At 41.1% G+C, this 27,176-nt stretch overlaps 1 protein-coding gene across 1 annotated transcript; it reads left to right on the forward strand.

The window, feature by feature from the left end:
- LOC101178134 (aldehyde oxidase 3-like) lies at positions 1-26,915 on the forward strand. Its single transcript, XM_030803568.1, has 4 exons — positions 1-62; positions 11,180-11,302; positions 13,282-13,369; positions 26,849-26,915. The coding sequence occupies exons 1-3, from the start codon at positions 6-8 to the stop codon at positions 13,366-13,368; spliced, it is 267 nt and encodes an 88-aa protein (XP_030659428.1). The 5' UTR covers positions 1-5; the 3' UTR covers position 13,369; positions 26,849-26,915.
- Positions 26,916-27,176: the final 261 nt, after the last annotated feature.

Below are 27,176 nucleotides of genomic sequence, written 5' to 3' on the forward strand. Positions count from 1 at the left end.
CTCTCATGATCAGTTTCCTCTTCAGATTCTACTCAGATGCTTTGCAGCAGTTAAAGAGAAGGGTAAAGATGTGTTTGTCTTCAAGATGCCCAGGGGAAGAGAGTTTGTTCCCAGTGCTTCCAGCCTCTCTCAGGCTGGGACGCTCAAAGGAGCACCATGGGTTGACCCTACCACAGTTCTGTTGTAATGTTTTCTTTCTTTTCTTTTCTTTATTTCTTTCCCTTTCTTTTTTTCTTTCTTTCTTTCTTTCTTTTCTTTCTTTCTTTCTTTCTTTTTCTTTCTTTCTTTCTTCTCTCTCTCTCTTTCTCTCTTTCTTTCTTTCTTTCCCTCTTTCTCTCTTGTTTTGTTTTTGAGACGGAGTTTCACTCTTGTTGCCCAGGCTGGAGTGCAATGGCACGATCTCGGCTCACCGCAACCTCCGCCTCCTGGGTTCAAGCGATTCTCCTGCCTCAGCCTCCGGAGTAGCTGGGATTACAGGCATGCGTCACCACGCTCGGCTAATTTTGTATTTTTAGTAGAGATGGGGTTTTTTCATGTTGGTCAGGCTGGTCGTGAACTCTTGACCTCAGGTGATCCACCCACCTCGGCATCCCAAAGTGCTGGGATTACAGGCGTGAGCTACTGTGCCCAGCCCACGTTATTTTTCTGAAGTCCCTTGTTGGATGAAAACCACGGAGCTCCTCTATTTCATACAGACTTCCTCATGGCAATGAAAATAAAAGTCTGAAGACTATGCAGTAATGTAGACTTTAAAAATGCTTTTACACCAATCAACTATATCTTCATAATTGATCATTTATATTAAAATAATGACAGCATCTTTACTTCAGAACCCCGGTGGATATCCTGACATCTTCAAGAAACTCTTAAGTGTCCTAATAGACTTTCTTTTGACCCTACCTCAGGGGATGTACTCATATGAGTTCACTACGTTTTCTGAAAGAACAGAACAGCCAAGTGGAGCTGTGACTGTCTTTTGCCATGGCTTTGCTTTTTAATTTCCAACTGCTGTCATAGTGTCAGCTTTTAGGAAAGGATCAGCTGTGGAAATGCTGTATTCAAGCAATAATCAGAAAATACAATGGAATAACAGTTCCCATTTATAGTAACAACCAAAAAATAACTCTCTAGGAATAAAACCAATGAAAATATGTGCAGGGCCTACATGAAAAGAACTTTTAAAATATATTGGTGAACTTAAAAAAAAGACAAATTTAAAAAGGGAAAGACATAAGCCTTAGCCACAAGGACACAAAATTTAACAATATCAATTTTCTCTTAATTTATAAATTAAATATAACACATTCCCATCAAAACATCAACAGTGTTTTTTGAAAACTTGATTTTAAAGTTTATCTAGAAAGATAAAAAATGTATAATAAGAATAGTAATGAGGGGAAACTAGCCCTATATAATATTGAAATACATTCTATTATTTGCATACTATTATCTAGTGCATATTTGCATACTATTATCTAGTAGTTACACATTATAGGTACTGATACAGGAGGAGACAAACATCCCAACAGAACAATGTAAAATCCTGAAATAGGCCAGAAAATCAGGTCTCATTAGAAGCAAAAATGCACTTCAAGTAAGCCATAAAATGGAGTATTTAAGAAAGAATATTGGTAGAACTTGCAAACCGTTTTAAAAACAAAGAAACATAAAACTGTACTTCTATTTCCCACTTTACAATAAAAATAAATTCCAGATTGATTAGTTTCAAATATTAAAAACTATACTAAATATATGCATGCATTTAAAAAAAAGTCCGTAGCCTAAGGAACATGAAAGCCACAAGTCATAAAGAAAAGACTGATAAATTTGACTATATAACAGAGAAAAGCATTTGTATAAAAAGAAACATATTTACAGCAAAAACTTTTCTAAATCAATAAGAAAAAGATAAAAAAAAAAAAAAAGCAAAGTATACCCACTGGCAGGAAACTGGAAAAAGAAACTATTTTGAGCCTCACTTAGAATTTTTAAAATGAAAATTAAAACAGCAATGAGATACCATTTTCCCCTATTAGATTGGCAACAATTTAAAATGTTGATAGTACCCAGGACTGATTAAATTTGACACATTTTTTCCTCTGAGCATACTTTTCATATAATAAAGTTACTGAAACCAAATACTGTATTCTTAAAAATGGTCAGGGTTACTAAGAAGCCAGCAACAGAGGGCAGCAGAGACCTCCTCTGGTGCCTCCACGTAGTTCACGTTCCAGTTTTACAAAAGCAGCTTTTTCTCTGCTGTGGTCTCTGAGGTGTCAGAGCACAGCAAAAGGGAAATGCGTGACCAGTTTTTGTCATCTTATTGGTGACAATGAGTAATCAGGTGGCAGTGGTGAGGTGGTGTCTCTGAGCCCTCTCTCCAGGCCAGAACAGGCACGTCCCACATGCGAGCAAGGCTTCTTGCTGTCTGAGCCAAGTCTGTGATGGCGCCTCTGTTCCAGGTTGTTACAGAGCTGGGCAGCTCCTCAGGAAGTTTGCCTTAAACAGCTGGTGCTCAAAATCTGGATTTTCTTTTTTTTTTCTTCTTTTTTTTTTTCTTTTAACTGAGAGTCCTTTCCCCTCAATAAACTTGACAAAGGAGGTCTAGGAAACTACCAGAAACTCTCATTTGCATTTCCAAGCAAACGCCCAGCAATCTTAGCCATATTAGCTGCGTGGCTTTGGGGTTAGAAAGGAGGTGAGGTTGAGAGGGGAAGATAAAGGATAAAATCAGAGTGAATAACACAGAGGAGGTCTAGCCAGCTGCCTTTCCTGCCTACAAGGGGCCACTGGGGCAGAGCAGGCCTCCTCCCCCCGCTGTTGCGTCCAGGCTCTTTCCCACACTGTAGACCCCTTTCCTCCTTTGGTCCTCTCTGCCCTCCCCTGGGTCTCCCATTTCAGAACTTGCTGTGCTTCCCAGTCCCCCACATGGAACTCAGACTCCAATTTCCATCAGTCAAGGGGTTGCCTCTTCAGGCACGTGTCCTCAGCTCCCACTAAGAGGTCCTCAGCTTTAGGCCAGCTCTGCTGACTCGGGAAAGGGACGCCTCTGCACTGACCCAGCAATGCTTATCCAGATCAGTGTTCAGGGAGCACCTTTCTCTCTGTGTCCTATGGATTCAGGGTCTGCCCGGTCAACGGCAAAGGTGTCTTTATGTATCTTCGGGAGCTTGGCCCTTCACTGGGTATCGAGTTAGGGAAAGTACAGCCTGAGAAATCAATATAGAATGCATGTGTATATACATACAGACATTTTTGTGCTTTCTTTTTATAAAAGTAAAACATGTCCTTTAATGGACATTCGACAAATACAGAAGAATATAAAAAGAAAATCAAAATCTCCTGTAAACCTACCAGCTATATATGGCCATTGCCAAAGTATTTTTTAAATACTGTATTAAAAACTTGATTCTCATACAAATCTTAAGTAAGCAAATGTCAAAGATTTATTTAACTCGACAGTGAGGGAACCAGCAAAATGATAAAACTGGATGAAAGTGAATTTGAGAGACTGAGCATATAGGCATGCCAGCACAGTGACGAAGGTTGCTAGTTTAGGTAAAAAACCGGTTAATATCTTACAGGTAATAAAACTGTAACCTTTGAGGTTGCCTTTCCTACAGGACAGAAATGATTTGATTCTTTACTGGAAAAAAAATCTACATGTTCTTATGTAGCTTCACAGAGTCTAGCCCCCAATCAACAGTAAATAAGTTCAACAAAGTAACATTCCCTTGGAGAATGAGATTACCATGGAATGGACTTGCTAGACTGTGTTCCAAAATGTACTGAAAGGCCATTCCGTGAATCTTGTCTTTTTTTCCAAGTTTTACATAATATTTCTTAACATGCTGTTATAATTTTAATAGACTTCCTTGTAATTTTAAGGATTATTAGGGTATATATAAATATGTGAATACATAAAACACATTTTTATAAAGATCACGTTATATATATAATCCTACATTCTTTTTTTTCAGATAATAGTATATCACAAACATTTTCCTATGACACTAAAGATTTTTCAAAACAGGATTTTTAATGGATATGTGTTTGTTTTTTATTCAAATGGATGCGCTATAACTTATTTAACCAATCCCCATTTTGGGGGACAAATAATATTTTGTAAATACTCTAAAACATAAATCTGCACACATTTCCCATGGTTTCCTTAGAACACATTCCTAGAAGTGGAATTTCTGTCTATTTTTTAGGTTCTTAAAACTGTGGCCTTTAGGAAGATGGTTTCAATCCACACTCTCAGCAACTGGGTATGAATGCAGCCCTTTCATCACAGCCTTACGAACATTGGTTATCATATCCTCTCATCTTTGACAAATTTCTCTAAATTAGAGAAAAATTATCTCTCATTATTTGAATTATATTACTTTAATTAGTGAAGTTAGACCTTTTTCAGATGTTTATTTTCTATTGATAACTCTGTTTTTATGCTGATAAAATGTCATAAAAGGTAAAACTAAAGATAGACCTGAAGGGAAAAATATAACAAAAGGGAAGCAAGAAGCCTCAGGGAAATGCGAGGGAAGGGACTTTGCAGGTGACCACGGTGGCTGGAAGGAGGACTTACAGTTGCATGTATGACATATAGCCATATTCACATGACCCTCAGGACCCCAGGCTAACCCGCTACTGAACATCCAGGACTTACCAGGACAGGGAGGACAGAGCAGTGTCAAAATTTATTTTCCAAACCAGACAGCCTGGTTCTCTCGCCAACTGACTGTAGCTGGGTTGGTTGTTGGTCCAAGAAGGTTTACAAGATGGCAGGAAAAAAAAACCTATTATTTGGACAGCTGCCTGGCATTCATCCCCAGGATCCCTGGGAGACATCTTCAAGGGACAGGAGTAGGCACTGTAACTGTGGTTACACGACATCACAGAATATAAGAACTGACATCCCTTAAAGAGCTTCACTCATGTGTTATGCCATTTGCCTGAATGGAGGGAGAGAAAGATTATCCTCACCAGACCTTCAAAGTCATAGAGTCCCAGATCAGTAGAAAACTCTCTTATCTTAGTTTACAAGTTCAAAGTGTTGAAAAGCATGAATTTAATCTTGTACCTTCATTTTGTAGGTTCAGCAACTGATGCCCAAAGTGCTTAAAAACAAGCAAACAAAACCTCCTGCCCCAAGTTACTTATGGCAGAACTAGGGCTATAATTCACATCTCCCAGTTTCCCATCTGACACTTGGCCAGCAGTCTTCCTGCCTGAAGGGGGATCTCACACGGGCTGGCTACACAGCCCCCTAAGTTTTATGATGGTGTTAATCAGAGCACATGGACTTCCCCTTGCCAATAGGGGAAACTTTTACCTCAAGTGGCCTCTCAGTAAGATCTGTTTCATAAAACATTCAGGTTTTCTCAGAAAAGCAGAGTTCCCCATATACTAGCTGCCACGAAATCCATCTTCAGTCATGCTCCAGTCTCTGCCCTGTCTCATCTTCATCACACCTACCCTCTTTAGCTTTAGGTAGATCAACCACGAGGAAGAAAATTCCAGTTTAGGCTGAACACAGACTGGTTTGGAAAGGCCTGCACCATGTAGAGCAGGGAAAGGCACACCCATTTCTTAGTGGATGCTTCTGACTCATAAACACTCCTGCTTGATTGATTTGCTCTGTGTTTGACTTTGTTTTCTAAAAATAGTGTGTAGATTCCCAGAAGCCCCCTTCCCAAGACCCCAGTGGGATGCCCCATCATGCATCAGTTGGATATTAAACATGCCATGAGGGAGGCTATATTTTGTGATGACATGCCTGCCCTAGCAGAAGAGCTCTTCCTGACTGTGGTCACCAGTACCAAGCCACATGCTAAAATCAAATAAGTAAATATGGACAGGATTGAGGGTCGGTAATACCTACCAGCCAGGTGCAGTGGCTCACACCTATAATCCAAGTGCTTTGGGAAGCCAAGGCAGGCAGATCACTTGAGCCCGGGGGGTTTTAGACCGGCCTGGGAAACATAGTGAAACCCTGTCTCTACAAAAAATACAAAAAAAAAAAAAAATTAGACATGTGTGGTGGCTTGTGTCTGTGGGAGGCTGAGGTGGAAGGATCGCTTAAGCCTGAGTGGTCAAGGCTGCAGTGAGCCAAGATCATGCCACTGCACTCCAACATGGGCAACAGAGTGAGATCCTATCTCAAAATAATAATAACAATAATAATAATAAAGCACTCAAGGGATTATCTATTAGCAATTAACCCAACTCAATACATTGAAATATTTCACAAAAAAAGCAATCTCAACATATATCTTGATAAAAGAAAATAAAAAGCAGAAGGGCAACTGCAGGCTTGGGAGTGGATAAAAGACAAACCCCTGTCAAGAGAGGGAGCTGGTATCTGAGGAGCTGAGCACTATTATCTCAGAATATAAAGGGGTAAGAACAACTTCCTTAGCTCGTGATATCCCAAAGAGCTGATTCTCTCTACCTTTTCTGAGTGTTCATCTTCAGAGGAGCCTGAGCTCCTAAGAGTGCCACATTTGAGCTTTGGTTTATTAAACAACCCAAGGGTACACCTTCCCTGGAAGGCGAGACTAACAAAATGCCCTCCCAAGAATCCCCTTTTTGACCTGCATCCAGTAAAACCAAAGTCCTCTACTTTCCACAGTGTTAGCATGGTTTCATGCACTCCTGCTGGCATTCATGTGAAATATTCAGGGTTCTTAGGGTTTGTGTATTCACTTAGAAGAGGGCCACATTATCCTGTGCAACACTTGGCATCTCTGTAGGGTCTCTTCTCTCCCCCATTCCACTGATGCCTCTGAGGCCCTGGCATTGCCTGGTGTAGTTGATGTCATAACAGTTCAGGATGTTCCTGGTGACAATAGCAGTGAAAAAGAAAGACTACATGCACGAGAGCTGAATAAAAAAGCATAACCCAATGGTATGCTGTCTTCAACAGCACCATCTCACACATAATGATACTCAGGCTCAAAATAAAGGGATGGAGGAAAATCTACCAAGCAAATTGAAAACAGAAAAAAGCAGGGATTGCAATACTAAGTTCAGACAAAACAGATTTCAAACAAATAAAGATTAAAAGGATAAAGAAGGGAACAACATAAGGGTAAATGGTTCAATTCAACAAGAAGACCTAACTATCCTAAATATATATGCACCTAACACAGGAGCACCCAGATTCATAAAGCAAGTTCTTGGAGACCTACAAAGAGACATAGACTCCCACACAGTAATAGTAGGAGACTTCAACACTCCGCTGACAGTATTAGACAGATCACTGGAGCAGAAAATTAACAAAGATATTCAGGAGCTGAATTCAACATTGGACCAAATGTATCTGACAGACCTTTCAGAATTCTCCACCCCAAAACAAAAGATTATACGTTCTTCTCATTGCCACATAGCACATACTCTAACATCAACCACATAATTGTACATAAAACAATCCTCAACAAACGTTAAAAAGCCAAAATCAACCAAAAACGCTCTTGGACCACAGCACAATAAAAGTAGAAGTCAAGACTATGAAAATCACTCAAAACTGTGCAATTACATGGAAATTCAACAGTCTACTCCTGAATGACTTTTGGGTAAATAGTGAAATTAAGGCAGGAATCAAAAAGTTCTTTGAAAACAATGAGAACAAACATACAGCATACCAGAAATCTCTGGGACACAGGTCAGGCAGTGTGAAGAGGGAGATTCATAGCACTAAATGTCCACATCAAAAAGTTAGAAAGATCTCAAATTAACAACCTAACATCACAACTGAAAGAATTAGAGAAGCAAGAACAAATCAGAAAAAGCCCAAAGCTAGCAGAAGACAAGAAATCAGCAAAATCAGAGCTGAACTGAAGGAAATCAAGACACAGAAAAAAAAATTCAAAAGATCAACAAATCCAGGAGTTGGCTTTTTGAAAAAATTAATAAGCTAGACCACTAGCTAGACTGATAAAGAAAAAAGGTAAAAGATTCAAATAAACACAATTAGAAAAGATGGAGGGAATATTACCACTGACCCCACAAAAATAAAAACAACCATCAGAAACTACTATGAACACCTCTATGCACATGAACTGGAAAATCTAGAAGAGATGGGTAAGTTCCAGAACACATACACCCTCCCAAGACTGAACCAGGAAGAAATTGATTCCCTGAACAGACCAATAATGAGCTCCAACATTGAATCAAAAATAAATAGCCTATCAACCGGAAAAGGCCCAAGACCTTATAGATTCACAGCTTAATTCTACCACATGTACAAAGAAGAGCTGGTATCATTCTTACAGAAACTATTCCAAAAAATTGAAGGGGAGGGACTCCTCCCCAACTCATTCTACGAGGCCAGTATTATCTTAATACCAAAACCTGATGGAGACATAACAAAACAAAACAACAATAAAAAAAACAAAAACAAGAAAAGCCGATATCCTTGATGAACATTGAGGCAAAAATCCTTGCAAAATACTTGCAAACAAACAAAATACTTGCAAACTGAATCCAGCAGCACACCAAAAAGCTAATCCACCATGATCAAGTAGGATTCATCCCTGGTATGCAAGGTAGGTTCAACATATGCAAATCAATAAATGTAATTCATCACAGAAACAGAACTAAAGACAAAAACCACATGATTATCTCAACAGATTCAGAAAAGGCTTTTGATAAAATTCAACACCACTTCATGTTAAAAACTCTGTCAGTAAACTAGGTATTGAAGGAATATACCTCAAAATAATAGGAGCCATCTCTGACAAACCCACAGCAAACATTATACTAAATGGGCAAAAGCTGGAAGCATTTCCCCTTGAAAACTGGCACAAGACAAGGATGCTCTCTCTCACCATTTCTATTCAACATAGTATTGGAAGTCCTAGCCAGAGCAATCAGGCAAGAGAAAGAAATAAAGGGCATCCAAATAGGAAGAGAAGAAGTTAAACTATCTCTGTTTGCAGATGACATAATTGTATACCGAGAAAACCCCATAGTCATGGCCCAAGATCTTTACAATGAGAATTACAAAAAGAAATTAAGACACAAACAAATAGAAAAACTTCTCATGCTTATGGATAGGAAGAATCAATATCATTAAAATGGCTATACTGCCCAAAGCAATTTACAGATTCAATGCTATTCCTAAAAACTACCAATGACATTCTTCACAGAATTAGAAAAAAAACTATTTTAAAATTCATATAGAACCAAAAAAGAGCCTGAATAGCCAAGGCAATCCTAAGCCAAAAGAACAAAGCTGGAGGCATCACATTACCCAGCTTCAAACTGTATTACAGGGCTACAGTAACCAAAACAGCATGGTACTGGTACAAAAACAGGCACATAGACCAAAGGAACAGAAAAGAAAGCCCAGAAATAGGCCACATATCTATGATCATCTGATCTTCAACAAAAACTGAAAAAAAAAAAAAAGAAACGAGGACAAGACTCCCTTCAATAAATGGTGCTGGGATAACTGGCTAGTCATATGCAGAAGATTAAAACTGGACCCCTTCCTCACACCATACACAAAAATCAACTCAAGATGGATTAAAGATTTAAATATAAAACCCAAAACTATAAAAAGGCAACCTGGAAGACAACCTAGGCAATACCATCCTGGACATAGGAATAGGCAAAGATTTCATAACAAAAACACCAAAAGCAATTACAACAAAAGCAAAAATTGACAAGTGGAATCTAACTAAACTTAAGAGCTTCTGCACAGCAAAAGAAATTATCAACAGAGTAAACAGACAACCTACAAAATGGGAGAAGATATTGGAAAACTATGCAACTGACAAAGGTCTAATATCCAGCATCTGTAAGGAACTTAAACAAATTTACAAGAGAAAAATAAACAACCTCATTTTAAAAAATGGGCAAATGACATACACAGATACTTTTCAAAAGAAGACATACATGTGGCCAACAAGCATATGAAAAAAGCTCAATATCACTGATTAGAGAAATGCAAATTAAAACCACAATGAGATACCAGTCAGAATGGCTACTATTAAAAAGTAAAAAAACTCATACCAGTCAGAATGGCTACTATTAAAAAGTAAAAAAATAACAGATGCTGGCCAGGTTGCAGAGAAAAGGGAACACTTACACACTGTTGGTGGGAGTGTAAATTAGTTCAACCATTGTGGAAGGCAATATGGCAATTCCTCAAAGAGCTAAAAGCAGAACTACCATTCAACTCAGCAATCCCATTGCTGGGCATATACCCAGAGAGATATAAATCATTCTACCATAAAGACACATGCATGCGATTGTTCACTGCAGCACTATCCACTATAGCAAAGACATGAAATCAACCTAAAAGTCCATCAATGACAGATTAGATAAATAAAATGTAGTACATATACACCATGGAATACTAAGCAAGCCTTAAAAAAAATGAGATCATGTCTTTTCTGAGAACACAGATGGAGCTGGAGGCCATTATCCTTAGCAAACTAACACAAGAACAGAAAACCAAATACTGCATGTTCTCACTTATAAGTGGGAGCTAAATGATAAGAGCTTATGAACACAAAGAAGGAAAGAACAAACACTAGGGTCTACTTGAGGGCTGTGGGTGGGAGGAGGGAGAGGAGCAGAAAGGATAACTATTGGGTACTAGGTTTAATACCTGAGTGATGAAATAATCTGTATGACAAACTCCCATGACACATGTTTACCTATGTAACAAACCTTCACATGTACCCTCAAGCCTAAAATAAAAGTTTTTTAAAAAAAGAAAAAGACTATATGCACAGGGTGAAGTATTATAATAATAGCACCTAAAATTCTCATATATTAATAATAATAGTAGCTGCTATTCCCTGGTACTATTTTCCAGGCGCCTTTATACACATGACCATATGCAGTCCTTCTAATGACCTTAGATTATTTGCTTGCAATAAGCCTTATTTCAGAACAAACTTAAGGGAATTAAGAACCCCATTAAGTTGGCACAGTTATCTCAATTTTGTGATGAAGACATTGAGGCTTATATAGTTTTAATCAATTGCCTGAGGCCACATAGCCTGCAGTGGCAGAGCCATATTCAAATCCAGCCCCACGCTCTAGGCTATAGGTCAACTGTACACACATCATCCCAAAGCATGTCCCAACTGGGTTGACAAGGGCTTCACTGGTGCACATTTTTGTTCCCTTCTGGCAGTTAATTGGTCTGTGTTTTCTGCAGGTGATTTGTGTGGGTCAGATTTTCTGCACTGTGGCTGCTGACAAACATGCTCATGCCAAGCAGGCCACAAAAGCGGTGAAGATTGTGTACCAAGACGTGGAGCCTATAATTGTGAACATTCAGGTAATGTCAACATCTGCTCAGTCTTTTGGTCATTTGGCAGTGAGTCTTTCCAGAAACTTCCAGAGCATGTGCTACCATGGTACTTATGAATCTCTATCTTGTTGCATTTCCCAGCTGCTATGGAGATGGTATATCCTCTCTTGTAAGTTTCAGTCTGCCTTTCTCTTACCACCAGATACTTCTAGCTGGAAATGTGTCCTCTTAGCCCACAAGAGATCCCTAATTGTGCTCACTGCCCCTAAATACACCTGAAATGCTTCTGGTTTTCCCAACAGGAAAGTCCTAAATTCCAAACTTGACATTCGATTCTTAGGAAGTTCAAACCCTGGCCTCTTAGGTGGCTTTTAACATTTGCAAGTTTGAAATGTATTTCCCTTAGCTCCTGTCCCAGGTTCCAAGTTCCCTGGTCCTTCATGGCCCTCAAGTCTTCTTGCTCAACATGGAAAAGACTGCTCACTCTCCAACAAATATGAAACATGTGCTCTTTCCCTGGGCTTTTCTGCACTTTTTGCCAGCTTCCTAGGTGCAGTGATTCTTTTTGCACTTTCCTGATGGAGCCACTAAAGACAGAAATATCATTATTACCTAGAGGAAGAACGGTGATAGGAATTACTTGCATTACATTGGTAGGATGGACGCCCTTCTGTCACCTAAGGAAAGAAACTAAAAATGTATCCGCAAGTAAATACAGTGGAATTGAATCTCACATGAAGTCAGGTTCTAAGCAAACATAAAGAATGATCAAACTCGACCTTAACATACTACCCTACTACACCAAGATAAACCAGATAAAGAGGATTAAAAATTAAAAGGTCAAAAGTAAAATCCAAAAACATAGGAACAAAACATGGGAGAACTCAATAGTATTTCTATGAGTCAAACTCAAAATTCCTTAAGAGAAAAAGTTAATAAATTAAATTACATAAAATAGCACACTTCTGCACAAAGAAAAAATATAGTAAGCAGTCAAAACACAAGCATCAACTGGGAAGAATATTTGCAAGGCACACCACAGCCATCAGGCTAATTTCCTAAATATATAAGGACTTTCTAGAAATCAAGATGAAAGAGCCAAAAGAAAAATAAGCAAAGAATGCAAGCAGACAGCTAGTGGGAAAAAATATAAATAGGCCTTATTTATAGGAAGAAGATATGGTTTGGCTGTGTCCCCACCCAAATCTCATCTTGAATTGTAGTTCCCATAATCCCAATGTGTTGTGGAAGGGACCTGGTGGGAGGTATTTGAATCATGGGGGCGGTCACCTCCATGATGCTCTCATGCTCTCCTGAAAGTGAGTGAGTTCTCATGAAATCTGATGGTTTTATAATGGGCTCTCCCCCACTTTCCTCTGCACTTCTCCTTCCTTCTGCCATGTGAAGAAGGATGTGTTTGCTTCCCCTTCTGACATGATTGTAAATTTCCTGAAACCTTCCCAGCCATGCTGAACTATGAGTCAATTACGCTTCTTTCCTTTATAAATCACTCAGTCTTGGGTATGTCTTTATTAACAGAGTAAGAACAGACAAATGCAGAATGTAACCTTCTGAGGATCTTCTTGCCATTTGTATAAATGAAAAATCTGGCCACTAAAGGTAATAATGAAGGAATCACAGAAACAAAAAACTCCAGAGGGTTTTTAAATTCCCAAATTACTCAGAGAAAATCCAATGAATAGCTGTGGATGACCACTCAGAAACTGAGGGTTAGGCACAAAAATAACCACAAATAATGCTCTATCTTGACTTCTAAAACAGAACAACAGCAAAGGAGCTCCTTAAACATAGAGATTGCTTCCTAGCTGCCTGCTTTATTATGAAAAAGCAAGAAATCCATGGCTTCCTGCTCTTTCCTGGGTGGTTCTACTCTGTCTCTTACTTGGGTAGTCAAGGGGATCACAGTTGTCCCTGAAACATCCCACAAACCTGAACTTGAGATCTCAAATCACTTAAAGTTGTGATCCTGTTTTTTTTTCCCCCAGATCTGGCTGCCCAATCCATTTTATTCGGGAACATGGGGACAACACGTTGATAACTGGAGGATGGCACCCACTACCCAGAACATATAAGGTGAGCAAATAGGAAAGTCGCTACATGCAGCACAAATTCAGTGATTCACTAACTTGCCATTTCAAATATCTGCAGAGCGCTATGCTCACCCACACGTGATTGCTGTACTTTTTTATCAAGTTTTGGTACTGCACTTTGTGACTGTCAAATCACTGCCCATAAAAGATACGGGAAGATTTATATAGAGGGTGAAAGAAAGGCTGAAAGCAAGAGAGAAGTGTGGGCAGAGGCCACAGCATTTGAAGATCTCCCCGTTTCTGGGGGCATCCAGAATACAGACATGTTAAGGATTTGGAGTGATGCTTGTTCAAACTTGATTCATCCTATATAGTCTCAGTCTAGCTATAGAAAGCTCCCACTTCACTGAAGGAGATTCTTCTGGCAGCTTCAGCCCTGTGGAATATAACCTGGAATCTAGAAGGGAGCAGGACATACTGCTTAGAACGTAAAATAAGGGTCACAAAGCTCCAGCACTAAACCCTAGGGGTTTCAGTTCATAAGAGACCTTTTGTTCTTATGGAGAGCTTTATCAACTCTAACTTACAAGCATGGACAATTTCTCACTCCACTGTTTGATTAGAATCAAATCTCTGCTCAGATATCATCTTCTCTAGGAGACCTCCCCAGCACAGCCCTGGCTCCTTATAGAATTGAGTTTGTTCAGTCAGCACCATAATTACAGAGTACTTCCCGAGTGCCAGGTGCTATCCACCTCTGCCTCCCAGGTACCTGGTGCAGCCTTCTAGCCTTGTGCATCCCATTCTGCTCTGCCAGATGACTGGTTTCTTCTGTGGGAAGGTTCCTTTCTTTGCATTTCTATTTTCCTAGTATCTTGGACATAAAAGGTGCTCAAAAAATACATGCTGAAATGAAGTGTGCAACAACCAACACACTCTAAAGGAGTCATAGGGTCTGACAGGAAGAGGGTCAAATAAGCCTGCTTTCCTTGGAGTGGTCTTTCATTCAACAGATAAAACATCTCTGCTGAGACCTTTAACAGAATCTACCAGAGAGTATCAATTGAGCCAGCCAGAGCAGTGAGGGGATTGGGAACCATGTCATTAAAACTCAGAGTGTTTGATCTGAAGAAGAGCTCATGTGCAGTGTGGGCCAGTCTCAGCTGACAGGGAGGAAGGACTGCATACGTGGATGCCTAAAACATGCAAGACACAGTGACTGGTCAACTCAGGATGGAATCCCCCATCCCTCCCATCTCACCCCTGTCCCCTCCCTGCATGTCTAGGCTGGGGCTCTCTAGATGTTGGATTTCACTCCCTCCCCTTAGTCCTTGACAGCTCCTGCTGCCACACCAGAGCTCCCTGACACCAAGCCCTGGCGGCAGCCCCATCTTCACCTTTCTGATGCTTGATTAGGCAGCCCAGACCCCCACTCCAGCCCAGAATGCTGCCCCTCCTCAAATTTCTGAAAAGCTGTGGAAAGAGGGAGTAGAGCCATTCACTGCTCTGATGGGAGGCACAGCTAGAAAAGAGGATACAATAGGAAGGTGGGATTTCACATTGTGTGAGAGCTGGCCAACACTGGAATGCCTGGCTTCCAGATGCCGTTCCTGCCAACAGAAAGGGATGCCCTAGGTAGCTTTCAAATTGTTTTACCATGGCCCATAAAATGCACCTTATGATGGGACCCAGCACATGTGCATGAACACACACACACCCACACATACACACACACCACACACACAGAGAGAGAGAGAGAGAGGGAGGGAGAGAGGGAGAGAGAGAGAGGGAGGGAGGGAGAGAGGGAGAGAGAGAGAGAGAAAGGAACGAAATTACACAGGACAACACTTATTTGGCTACATGTCAGGCACTGACACTTCCTCTGCACTGCTTTCCTCTCCCCTCCTTTCCTCCTCCCTTCTCTTTTATTTATTCTTTTAAATATGCTGGTCCTAACTGAATTTTCGCATCTTACTAGTGAATCACAAGGGACAGTTTGAAAAGCACTGAGCAAGATGGTATTTCTGTAGGGGTGGCCAAAGAACACCTGCATCAGAGCCTTGGAGATGCTTGGTTAAAATGCAGACTCCTGAGCCTCACCCAGACCTCTTGAAGCTGAATTTCTAGGGGTTGTTTGAGACCCAAGTATAAGCTCCAAAATGAAACCCTGCACTGGAAGAGTTTGGAGCAGTTGGCCTCTAGATTCCTTCCAACTCCAAAGATGGGATTTGTTGAGCCCCTAATGTACAAAGCATTATACTAAGAGTTATGGGAGACACAGATCTATCACATGGCATCTGTCCTGCTGGAGAGACAGCATGTGCATGTGGAGGAAGTTAAACAAGTTCATCGCGAAAAGGTAGCTCATGATTAACACAAAGAGGGATCCAGGCACATGATGCTCTGAGACCAGAAGATGGGGACCTATGCACAGTGGTAGTCAGGGAACCCTCGGCAGTGAGAAAACCCCTTCATCCATTAATTAGGAAGAGTAAACTTCTAATGTACCATGCTTTCCACACTAATAACCATAAAAGCAACAACAATAACAGTAATACGTAGTTAGCATGAATGGGGCTATTTCATTGCTTACAGCATGTGGCTTTCTGTTAATCCTCTTTTGAGGCTGACAGCAATCCTCTGGGCTAGGTCGGCGGTTCTCAGGCGTGGTTCCTGGACCAGCAGCAGCAGCAGCAGCACCCAGGAATTTGTTAGAATTGCACATTCACATTCTCAGGCACAGACCTACTGAGTCAGAGATTCTGAGGTGGAGCCCAGCAATTTGGGTTTTAACAAGCCCTCCACTTGACCTCCATTAACCTGTGAGTTAGGTTATAGTTTTGTCCCCCTTGTTACACATAGGGACACCAACACATAGAAAGGTGGAGTGGGCGGCTAGGTGCGGTAGTTCATGCCTGTAATCCCAGCACTTTGGGAGGCCGAGGCGGGCATCATGAGGTCAAGAGATCGAGACCATCCTGGCCAACGTGGTGAAACTCCGTCTCTACTAAAAATACAAAAATTAGCTGGGCATGGTGGCACACGCCTGTAGTCCCCACTACTCAGGAAGCTGAGGCAGGAGAATCGCTTGAACCAGGGAGGCGGAGGTTGCAGTGAGCCAAGATCACACCACTGCACTCCAGCCTGGTGACAGAGTGAGACTCTGTCTCCAAAAAAAAAAAAAAAAAGAAAGGTGGAGTGGGCTTCCGAGGGTCATTCAACTAGTAAGTAGGAGAGCCAGAGTTTGAACCCCAGCAGTCTGGCTCCCCAGCCACATGCTTACGAGGAGTGGAAAGGACTCCCCCTCACATTCTTCCAGTGCCCTGGATGTCGTACTTGAACCTCACGCACTCACAGAAGTAAGTGTTGTTTACCACTCACAGATTGGCTTTATGAACAATGGGAAAATCAAGGCAGCAGACATTGAATATCACATCCGTGGAGGCTACATGTCACATGATTCTGAAATGGTACTTGATTTACAAAAACTTCTGGGGTTCCAGTTATTTGTGGCAATAAATTAAGTGTGAGCTTGGTTTCTTATAGTATAGCTTTAGAAGGTTGTGTCCACCAACGTATGCTCACTTTGCATGGCATGTAAGTTGTGAGCCAAGATGACTCACATAGTTTCCAATCTCCACCCCCTCTGTCTAGGAGGTAGCCAGGAAGCTGCTGCCTCTCAGCTTTGAGGCACTTGGTGGCAGAGAGTCCTATGCCCAGTTTGCATGGCATGTAAGTTGTGGGCAAGGATGACTCACATAGCTTCCAATCTCCACCCCCTCTGTCTAGGAGGTAGCCAGGGAGCTGCTGCCTCTCAGCTTTGAGGCACTTAGTGGCAGAGGGTCCCCGAGGCTCAATTTCCATTTGCCACACTCTAGTTACAGAGCATCCCCTTGATGAATACCTCCCATTGTCCCCAGAAAACATCCATAGAGCAGTTCTCAATCATCCCTTTCTCTCTTCCCTCTCAACACCTTCACCCTAGGCAAGGCCTGTGGGGGTCAGGGAAGGTCACAGTTGGCATCTGGAAGGAGGGCCGAGGTTTGGGCCTGTCCCAGGCAAGTCTCTCCTCTGCTTATGCCCTGGGAACCTCTTCCCCACACACTCCCAGAATCTCCTCTCCTGCCCAGAGCCTGGGCCCCACCCTAGGCCTTTATCCAGGCCCAGCTGTCTCATGTCCAAAATTATATTGAGTCTTCCCACGGCCCCTTTACCCACAGTCTAATCCTTTGACAATAGGTATGAAGACATCACTGGCCCATTTGGCTTTCCCTGCAAAGTTTCTTTCTATTCTAGAAGCTTCAGAATTCATCTTTTCTCTACCCACTCATCTTATCAAAGGGACACTCCACCTATTCTCTTTGCTTTCTAATGATCCCTAGGGTAGAAATCCACAGCTCACTCCATTTACAGATGGAATTTTTATGACCCGCCCACACATGGTTTTATGAGATATATTCTCAAAAATTCTCAAAACAGATGTAGTCTAATTTAATAACAAATATGCATTATAATGCTTCAGAGGAGGAGATGCTGTCCTGAGGGCCAGCAAACAGCTGTTTGTCTTAACTGCACAAAAAGTTGGGAAGGGCTGCACCCACCTGGCAGAGCTGTTCTTTCCACTCTTTTTTCTACCTGGAGTCAAACTCAGTGATTCGGAAGAGTCACTCTGTGCCACCAACATTGAAATACTTTGGTTGAGTCATGATCAGAAATTTTGGGCTTTGCTTGAGCTTGCATGGTTTAAATATGCAAGAAAAAAAAAGGAAAAATCCCAGGAAATATTATAGAAACTGATGTCTCCAACCTACAGAAAAAGAAAAAAGGTCTGAGTGTTCATAATACCGATAACATTTTGAGGGTGTTGAGTAACTTTTTTAAAAAGCAAAATTAAATTGTTTCCATTTCAATCATATATGGAACATTAATTGGTTTAAATTGTAGAAAAATATTTTATTTATCCATTTATATAAAGACATATCTACTTAATTTATAAATTATATATGTACACTTAATTTTAAATTATATGCATTTTAAATTAAGTGTATATATATTTACTTATATATAAGTATAAATATTATATACTCATATATAAATAAAATCCATATAATTTAAAATTAGATGGTCACCTAAGTAGGTATGAGATTCCCCTCTGTGGTGGTGCTGAGAATTGAATACAGAAACACATCTTAGAAGGGCTGGCATTTCTCCTTCCTGCATCTCTGAGGCCAAGCCTGCAAGACCAAAGACCAATTTGCCTTGCAATACAACCTTCCAAAGATTTGGTTTTCCCCATGGAGCATACGTAACAGAGACCTGGATGACAGCTGTGGCAGCCAAATGCCACCTTACCACCAGAGAAGGTAACAGGAGATGATCGTCAAAAAAAAAAAAGGCTTTAAATAAATAAAAGAACAGTCTTTCAATTCTGAAAGTTGCATTGTCTCTTAAATGCTTAATTTATTCTCAAAGTGTTCTTTCCTGCTGATTCTGTAATATTCCACAGTTAGTGTCTACTATGGACTCACTGTGGATCTTGTTGTGAAGTTTGGCATTTTCGTCCACCAGGTTAGAGATAAACATGTGCAAAATGGTTGATAAGACAATTCACAAGCAAGAATTTGATCCAAAGGATTTGATAAGATGCTGGAGAAATGTATGAAAAATTCTTCATACTACAGCAGGAAAAAAAGCTGTAGAACCATTTAACCAGTGGAATTATTAGAAGGAAAGAGGAATTGTCATTATCCCCATGAAATTCTCAGTTGGATATCCAAAGATGTTTTATCATCAGGTAATTTTCAGAAATGCTTGTGAGGCTGAAAAAAAAAAAGTAAGATCTTGTACCAAGATCTACTGATACTAATTTTTAGAAAATAACTTAGTAATTCCAGAGGTTTTGCTGCTGGTTTAGCAATTTCATTTCTTTTGCTCTAGCAGCTATGGTGCTATTAATTGATGAAGAATTACTGATAACAAAGAAAGTCCACAAGGAAAACTGATATTTAAAACACCACAGTTCTAAAGTACAGATCATTTTGAGGACTGCCTTAAGTCACAATCCCATTTAACATCTCTTGTCGTGCTTCTGTGTGATCCTTAAGCATTACTTCTGGAAGGCTTCCCTGGCCTCCAATACCTACACTGCACTGTCCACTCCTGATTCTTAACTCAGTACAGTTGCACTATGTTGAAATTGCTGATTTCCCTTTAGGGTTCCTCACTGCAGGCTGTAAACTACACCCATGTCTTAGCCATTTCTTTATTCCTCTCTTTATTCCTCCTAGCATAAATGTTTGGATGGAATGATGGATAGATGGATGGATGGAATGATGGATGGATGGATGGATGGATGGAAGGATGGATGGATGGATGGATGGATGGATGGATGGATGGATGGATGGATGATGGATGGGTGAATGCATTGTTACATGAATGAGAAGGTGAAACAATTTCTGTGGGTATTGGGTCTTCCTCTGTAATTTCCTTGAAATCGCTCTACAACTTCTAGAAAAATAAGCTCAGATTGCTTGGTCCTTCCTACAAAACCACAGTGGAATTACAGAGAAGACATCAACATTTCTGCTTGTGATTTATTGTTGTTGCCTGTAGATTTCTCCCCACTCAAAAAAATATATATATATCACTTGGTATTGGAGAAACAGCCAGACACTAAAAATGAATGTTTTTAAATCAGCGTCATTGAAATCAGAGATAAATCCCCAAAAAGGTAATGTTAGTGGGATTTTAGAATTTTTTTTTTTGCAACAATTGAGTTTTGTAGAATTGTATGAAAAGATTATCGGAACAAAAAGGTAAAACTATCTAAACATTCCTACACTGAACATCCATGGGCTCCTTGCCTAAGAGACGTGTCTTCTAGGTACTTCTTATGCTTCTAGCAAACACCTCCCTATAGGAGAGGGAGCAGCTCCAGTGCCTTAAATTGCCCCAAACTGGGTCATGTGTCTGGGTCAAACTGGGTCATGCATCTACTTCAGCAACTCCACCGCTCTATTAGCATTTTCCCACTGGTTAACTTGGAAACATAATCATTACTTTTTAAACAGAGATTTCTTTCAAATGTTTAATTAACCACACCCAGAATTGTGATTGAAAGCAAGTTAAGCCAGGGCAGACAATGACTAGCTTAGCTTTTTTTTTCAAATTAATATAGATGTATACTTTTTAACACACCCAAAGTTGCCCAGCTCTAATACGCCCTTTTGTCACACCTGGTCCCCAGAACATTTTCATCCACCTTTCTCAAAAGGTAGAGTCCTGACGAGGCTTCTACTTACTCAAGACGTCCTCTGCTCTGCTCTTGAAGGAAGAGAATCTGAGATCACACATTCATAAATTGTACCCACCTGGTAAAATCTGTATTTTAATGAGGGATGTCTAGAGGTGATGCCTAAATCTCCATGTTTTCCCAGTTTAGGAACCCTTGACACCCTGGGAGCCCTATAACACCCAGGCTTGGACAAGGGGGCGCCAAGCCTTGTTTATGCCTGAGCACATAGACGGCTGCTCAGCACACCTCCTTTCAAAGAAAATTGTTAAAATATAATTTTAGTGGCCAACATTTTTCCTCAATGAAAACAGCTTTATTGTTTTGTGATTATACAAGTAATATATGCTTATTGTTATTGCAAAGAAATTGTAAACAAAACCAAAAGTTCAAAGAAAAAAATTAAAATCACCTGGAAGCCCACCATGCAGAGATAACCACTATTCTTTTTTTTTTTTTTTTTTTTTTTTTTTTTTGAGACAGAGTCTCGCTCTGTTGTCCAGGCTGGAGTGCAGTGGCGCAATCTTGGCTCACTGCAAGCTCTGCCTCCTGGGTTCACGCCATTCTCCTGCCTCAGCCTCCTGAGTAGTTGGGACTACAGGCGCCCCCCACCACGCCCGGCTAATTTTATTTATGTTTTTAGTAGAGGCGGGGTTTCACCATGTTAGCCAGGATGATCTCGATCTCCTGACCTCGTGATCCGCCTGCCTCGGCCTCTCAATACTATTCGTATTTTGTCAACATCCTTTTCTACACCTCACGTATGTCTGTATGATTTTGCGCAATTGGGATCATTTTGTTTGTGCTGTGTTTAGTTGTGGACACATTTTTTAAGAGTTTTCTTTCTTGTTCTGTTTTGTTTTTGGTGGGGAAAGAGAATGGTTCTGTTTTGTTTTTGGTGGGGAAAGAGAATGTTGCCTCCTCCTCCCCCCTTCTGCCCTCCTCCAGCCACCAGGTAGCCAGTGTTAACAGTCTGGTATATGTCCTTCTGTTTCTTTCTTGACGTACATGTAATCATAAGTTCACATTCACACACTTATACAGAGGTTTGGTATAAAATAATGTAATGTCTTTGTGTGAGATTGTTCCTCTCATCTCCAACTTACTATCTTTCTTCCTCACCTAGTGAATGAGTAAATAAGCACATTGAAACCAAGTATTAAGCTCCATGAAAAAGCAATAGTTTTGAGGAAGCAGTAATGAGGTAGAGGGTGAGGCTGGTGTGCAAAACCTCTCTGCCTCCCTGGAAATTCCACTTAACATATTCCCTCTCAAGTCACCTCAGTCGTCCTCTATGAATCAAGAAAGATAAAACCCAGAGCCCTGTCAACTCAGCGCACTGTCACCAGACACCTACTATGTGACTGGTGACATCACTGAGGCAGTGGGGCTGCAAACGGGATTTATTACTGGAAGGTCTGAGTTTGCACCCTACTTTTGTACATTTAATGGCTGTGTGACCCTGACAAGTATCTAGTTCTCATCCCAGTCTCTTCATCTGCAAAATGGGAATGGTATAAGTATCACAGAATTATAAGGATTAATACAATAATACCCGTGAAAGTATTTTTAAGTTATGAAGTGTGTTAGACAACGTGGGAGATAAAAAGGAAGTGTGGTGCAGTGCCTAATTAAGGAACTAAATGTTATCCAAAGAAGTGACATGAACACAGATGGAATCATTTCAGTCCTGGAGCAGTTAGTTGCTGCAGGCAGGGCCATACACCCTCATGTCCAAGGGCAGTAACTCCTGTGGATAAGGGATGTGCCCACACACAGAGTGCACCAGCTTCATCTCATTAGTAGAATAACACCCTGCACCCCTCGATCTACAAAACATGCTAAGGGAAGACCCTTGCTCTGGGTCACATCCACCAAATACTCATGGCTGGGCCAATAGGAGCAGTGCAGACCCAAAATGCTATCTGTCCAAGGTGAGACACCTCCAGGAGAGCAGCTCCAACTTATTGGCTCAGGGGGATTCCTATAAGCATACAAGGACCACTATGCCATAGAAGCCCCAGCAAGAAGGCAGGCAGGACTGCTGGTGAGGACACGGCTGAATGTGCACCTTTCTAATGATAAAAATTACTATAAACATCCTCAGACCTACCACTTTCACTGCTCAGACCTATAGATGCCCTCAGACCTACCACTTTCACTGCTAGGAATTTTGAAACAACTTTATTGACATCTAATCTATCCACATACCATAAAATGCACCCATTTAAAGTGTACCATTCATAGAGTTGTGCAACCATCACCAAAACCTAATTTTAGAACATTTAGTCAGCCCACCCCCCCAAAAAAAAGATTTGTACACACTATCACTGCTAGAAATTTATCTGATGGTCATTTTCAAGAAATTTTTTGCCAAGATATATATGCAAAGATTTTCATTTTTGGAAGCTATTCTTATAAGAGTGGGGGGAAATGCACAGAGTGTTCCTTATTTGGAAACTTCTTAAATAAATTATGTTACATATATGATGGAATATTGTGCAGATATTAAAGCAAATTAGGTGGATCTATATATGTTGATATAGAAAAAAAAATACCAAAGATTCATTATTAAATTTAAAAACAGCAGAATGGTGTTTTTACTCTTATACTTTTTTAAAAAAAATTATATCACAAAAGTATGCCATATTTATAAATAATCACAAGGAACTGATGACCAGTTACTTTTAGGATGGGACAGGGCAGATCAGTGGGCAGGGGTGCTTTCATTCTCCATCTTGTACCTTTCTAAAATATTTGATTTTTTTAAGTATACACCATGTTCATTTTTCCCTCTATGAAATCTTTGAGGCCAGATATATTTTGGGATTCTAAATTTTTCTGATTTTAAAAGATCATATGATCTCTATACTATTTATTAAAGTCCTCAGCAGAGTCTGGGGCAACATGCCACATTCAAGCATGGTAATATTTCTGCAGTGAAGTGTATGATTACTTAAACCAAGTAAGATTTTTTAAAGACTGTGAATCTCTCATTGGATGAGATCAGGACAAGTTTCTCCACCAAATAGGTGCTCAGGGTTTTTGAAATTCAGAATTGCTTAACAGACTGGGGACTTATATTAGCACTATTCGACTTTTCTTATAATAACCCAGGGTGTGAGAGCAATGAGATTACGGACAAATGAGATTTTGTTTTTTATATTTTGCTGTATTTTATTCTATAATTCTTTGCAAGTTTTTTACTCCCCAGAAGCAATTGAGAATAATATGCTCAGAGGAACAAGGAGAAAGAATTCACAAGGACAGAGTGTTCCTCCCTCAATGACAACTAAGGGCAAAGATGGTCTGCTCCAACAAAAACAAGCTCTAAATTCTACTAGCTGTTAACAACTTGGGCCAATTTGCTATTGCTTTGCAGAGTTGGAACCGCAGAGAGAGGCACTCTCCTTATTGAATTCAACCTTACACTAGGAGAGACTCAGAAAGAGGATAATGCAAGTGGGCCTTCAAAGTCTAACCAGTTAATGCCGCTGAAAATGGCGAGAGGCTGCTGCAACAGCTGATGACCACATTTCAACAGTGAGGGACTCGTTCAGGCTTTTCTTTGTTTCACAGATTTCATGGAACAGCACCTTTGCTATTCTCAGGTGGCACACACCTTTGGATGAAACCACTGGTCCTGTACCAGTGAAACTGTAGCTTTATTTTGAGCTTTTGCTACTTCATTTGTGACTGCCTTACTGTCAAAAATTCACATACAGATGGCAGAAAGAACAGATTTCTAATTTTATTTCCAGGCTGCTGCTCTAGTTCATATCTACACAGATGGGTCTGTATTAGTTGGTCGTGGCAGAGCTGAATTGGGACAAGGTATTAACACCAAAATGACACAGGCGAAAGAGGTTGTTTCAGTTTTGCCATCAGCCAGAATTGGACTTTATAAAATACTCCCAGACTGCACAATATCACCTTTGGGCTTTGTGATGCAATGACTAGAATTACCCACAGCATCCCTAGGACCTCATTCTGAATTACCTGGAAATAAGCCAACTGGAACTTGGGAAGAGGGCTTCACCTCCCTTCTCTAGTGGGAGGGGCTTCGCCAAAACTCAGCTTCCCAGGGAACCAGTGGCTCCTCACCCCTGACTGAAGCAGCTGTAACTTTTCATGGGCTCCAAAGTTCAGTGAGGTGTGGCAGCATTCCCAGACAACTCCTGTGTATTAATTATACATAAATTTGAGTGCCAATTGCACCCCAAATCCAGACTTCCTGGTGCCAGACAACTTGTTCATTCCCCAATCAAGTCCACTTTCTCATGCTTACTCTATGAAAAGGGCACCCATGATAGGGTCGGGGGCCCCCCTCTAGAATGCAGACCCACACTGGGACCCAAGACCTCCTTACTTGAGAACAGAGATCTCCCCAGGCTGCCCTCTTGGAAGAACAGAGGGCAGAAGCCTTACTGAGCCAAATGTCCTGGTATCTGGGGAAGGGCAAGAACAACATCTCATTTTGAGAGGGGACAAGTGGAGATATCCCTGGTTTGGTCAGCTGAATTTGAAGACCAAAGCCAAGAGTAACTCATTCAACGCTGGTTACTCAGTGACCCAGGTTCCAAGCAAGTCTCACAAAGCTTTAATGAGTACCTGCCCCTAGAGTAAAGTAATGAAGACAATACCGAGTGCTGTATGGGTCATGCCTCACTTAACGGCAGGGATATGGTCTCAGAAACACATCTTTAGGCGATTTTGCCATTGTGGGGACATCATAGAGTACATTTCCATAAACCTAGATGGTATGGCCTACTACACACTTAGGCTATGTGGTCTAGCCTATTGTTCCTAGGCTCTAAACCTGCACAGCATATTACTACACTGAATGCTGTAGGCAATGGTAACATAACGGTAAGTATTTATGTACCCAAATATATCTAAACATAGAAAAGGTACAGTAAAAATCTGGTATAAAAGATAAAAAATGGCACACCTGTGTAAGACACCATGAATGGAGCTTGTAGGACTAAAAGTTGCCCTGGGGGTCAGTAAGTAGTGAGTGGATGTGAAAACCTAGTACACTAGTGTAGACTTTATAAACACTGCACACTTAGGCTACACTACATTTATTTTAAAAATATTTAGATCTGGTGTGGTAGCTTACACCTGTAATCCCAGCACTCTGGGAGGCTGACGCAGGCTGATCACTTGAGTCCAGGAGTTCAAGACCAGCCTCAGCAACAAGGGGAAACCCTGTCTCTACAGAAGAAAATATGAAAATTAGCCAGGCATGGTGGCATACACCTGTAGTTCCAGCTGCTTGGGAGGCTGGGGTAGGAGGATCACCTGAGCCTGGGAAGTGGAGGTTTCAGTGAGCCAAGGTCATGCCACTGACCTCTAGCCTGGGTAACAGAGCCAGCCAGACCCTGTCTCAAAAAAATAAAGTTAAATTAAAAAACAAAGTAGTTATGCCACAACTATGACAGCTATGATGTCACTAGGCAATAGGAATTTTTCAGCTCCATTATAATCTTGTGGAACCACTGTCACATATGTGGTCCACTGTTGATAAAGCATCATTATGCCACACAGGAGTGTATTTAAAACAACCTTTCAGAGTAGGTATTAGTGCCCATATAATTCAAACAAAAATACTCTGAAGAGCAAAGGGAGCCATTGACATTAACACAAAGACAACCAGTGTAAACAGGGATTGTCCTGGGCAAAGTAGGCTGTGTGGTCACCTGGTTCTGGTATCTCCAGGTCACAGACAAGATCCCCATGGCATGGAGAGTATAAGTCATCCACATACTGAGAAGAAGCAGAGCTATTCAATCACAGGGATGTCTGACTCTAAAACTCACATTTCTCTACACACCACGCTGCCTTTCTCTGTGCCTGTGTTCTTGTGGTCACTGCCTGGACAGGGGTTTTCATAGCCTTGCTAAGTATGCAGCAAATCCTAAATGGAACCTCAACACATAAAACACATAGAAACAGAGCCATTCTCGTCGAACTGGGCAAATGGATCTTGCATTCTATCTGTCCTCCCTCTAGCCTCCACTTTTACCTCCTGGGTGAAAAAGCCCCACCTTGGCACTGGTTCCACAGGGAACACCAGAGTCAGCCCCTTGTCCAGAGTTGGAGACAAGCCACATGGAAGGTATCTGCAGGATGCAGGATGGATGGTGATTGTTGCAGGGTGAGAAACACAGTCGAGTTTGAAAGGTTTCCCCATTTAATTATCTGCCAGTCTTCTGTCCTTTTCCACAGAATACCTGCCAGAGCCTCGTGGAACGCCTTGAACCTATTATCAGATGGAGTGCTAGTGGCACCTGGGAGAAGTGGATGAGTATCAGGTGTGGCTGAAGCCTGCAGAGCTCCTGTGGGGCCACTGAGTGGAAGCACCTGTTCCCGGGTATGCTGCATCCCTGCCACTTCCTCCTCCTGTCCTGTACAACCTAGGGCATCCCCTCCCCAGTCATCAGTGAGCAGGCAGATCACCTGGGCATCAGTTAAAATGCAGATTCTTATTCTGTAGGTCTGAGTGGGGCCTCAGAGTCTGCATTTCTGTCAGCCTCCCAGGTAACGCCTGCACTGC

This window comes from Nomascus leucogenys, chromosome 22a (assembly GCF_006542625.1).
Source record: "Nomascus leucogenys isolate Asia chromosome 22a, Asia_NLE_v1, whole genome shotgun sequence".
Classification (NCBI taxonomy): Eukaryota; Metazoa; Chordata; class Mammalia; order Primates; family Hylobatidae; genus Nomascus; species Nomascus leucogenys.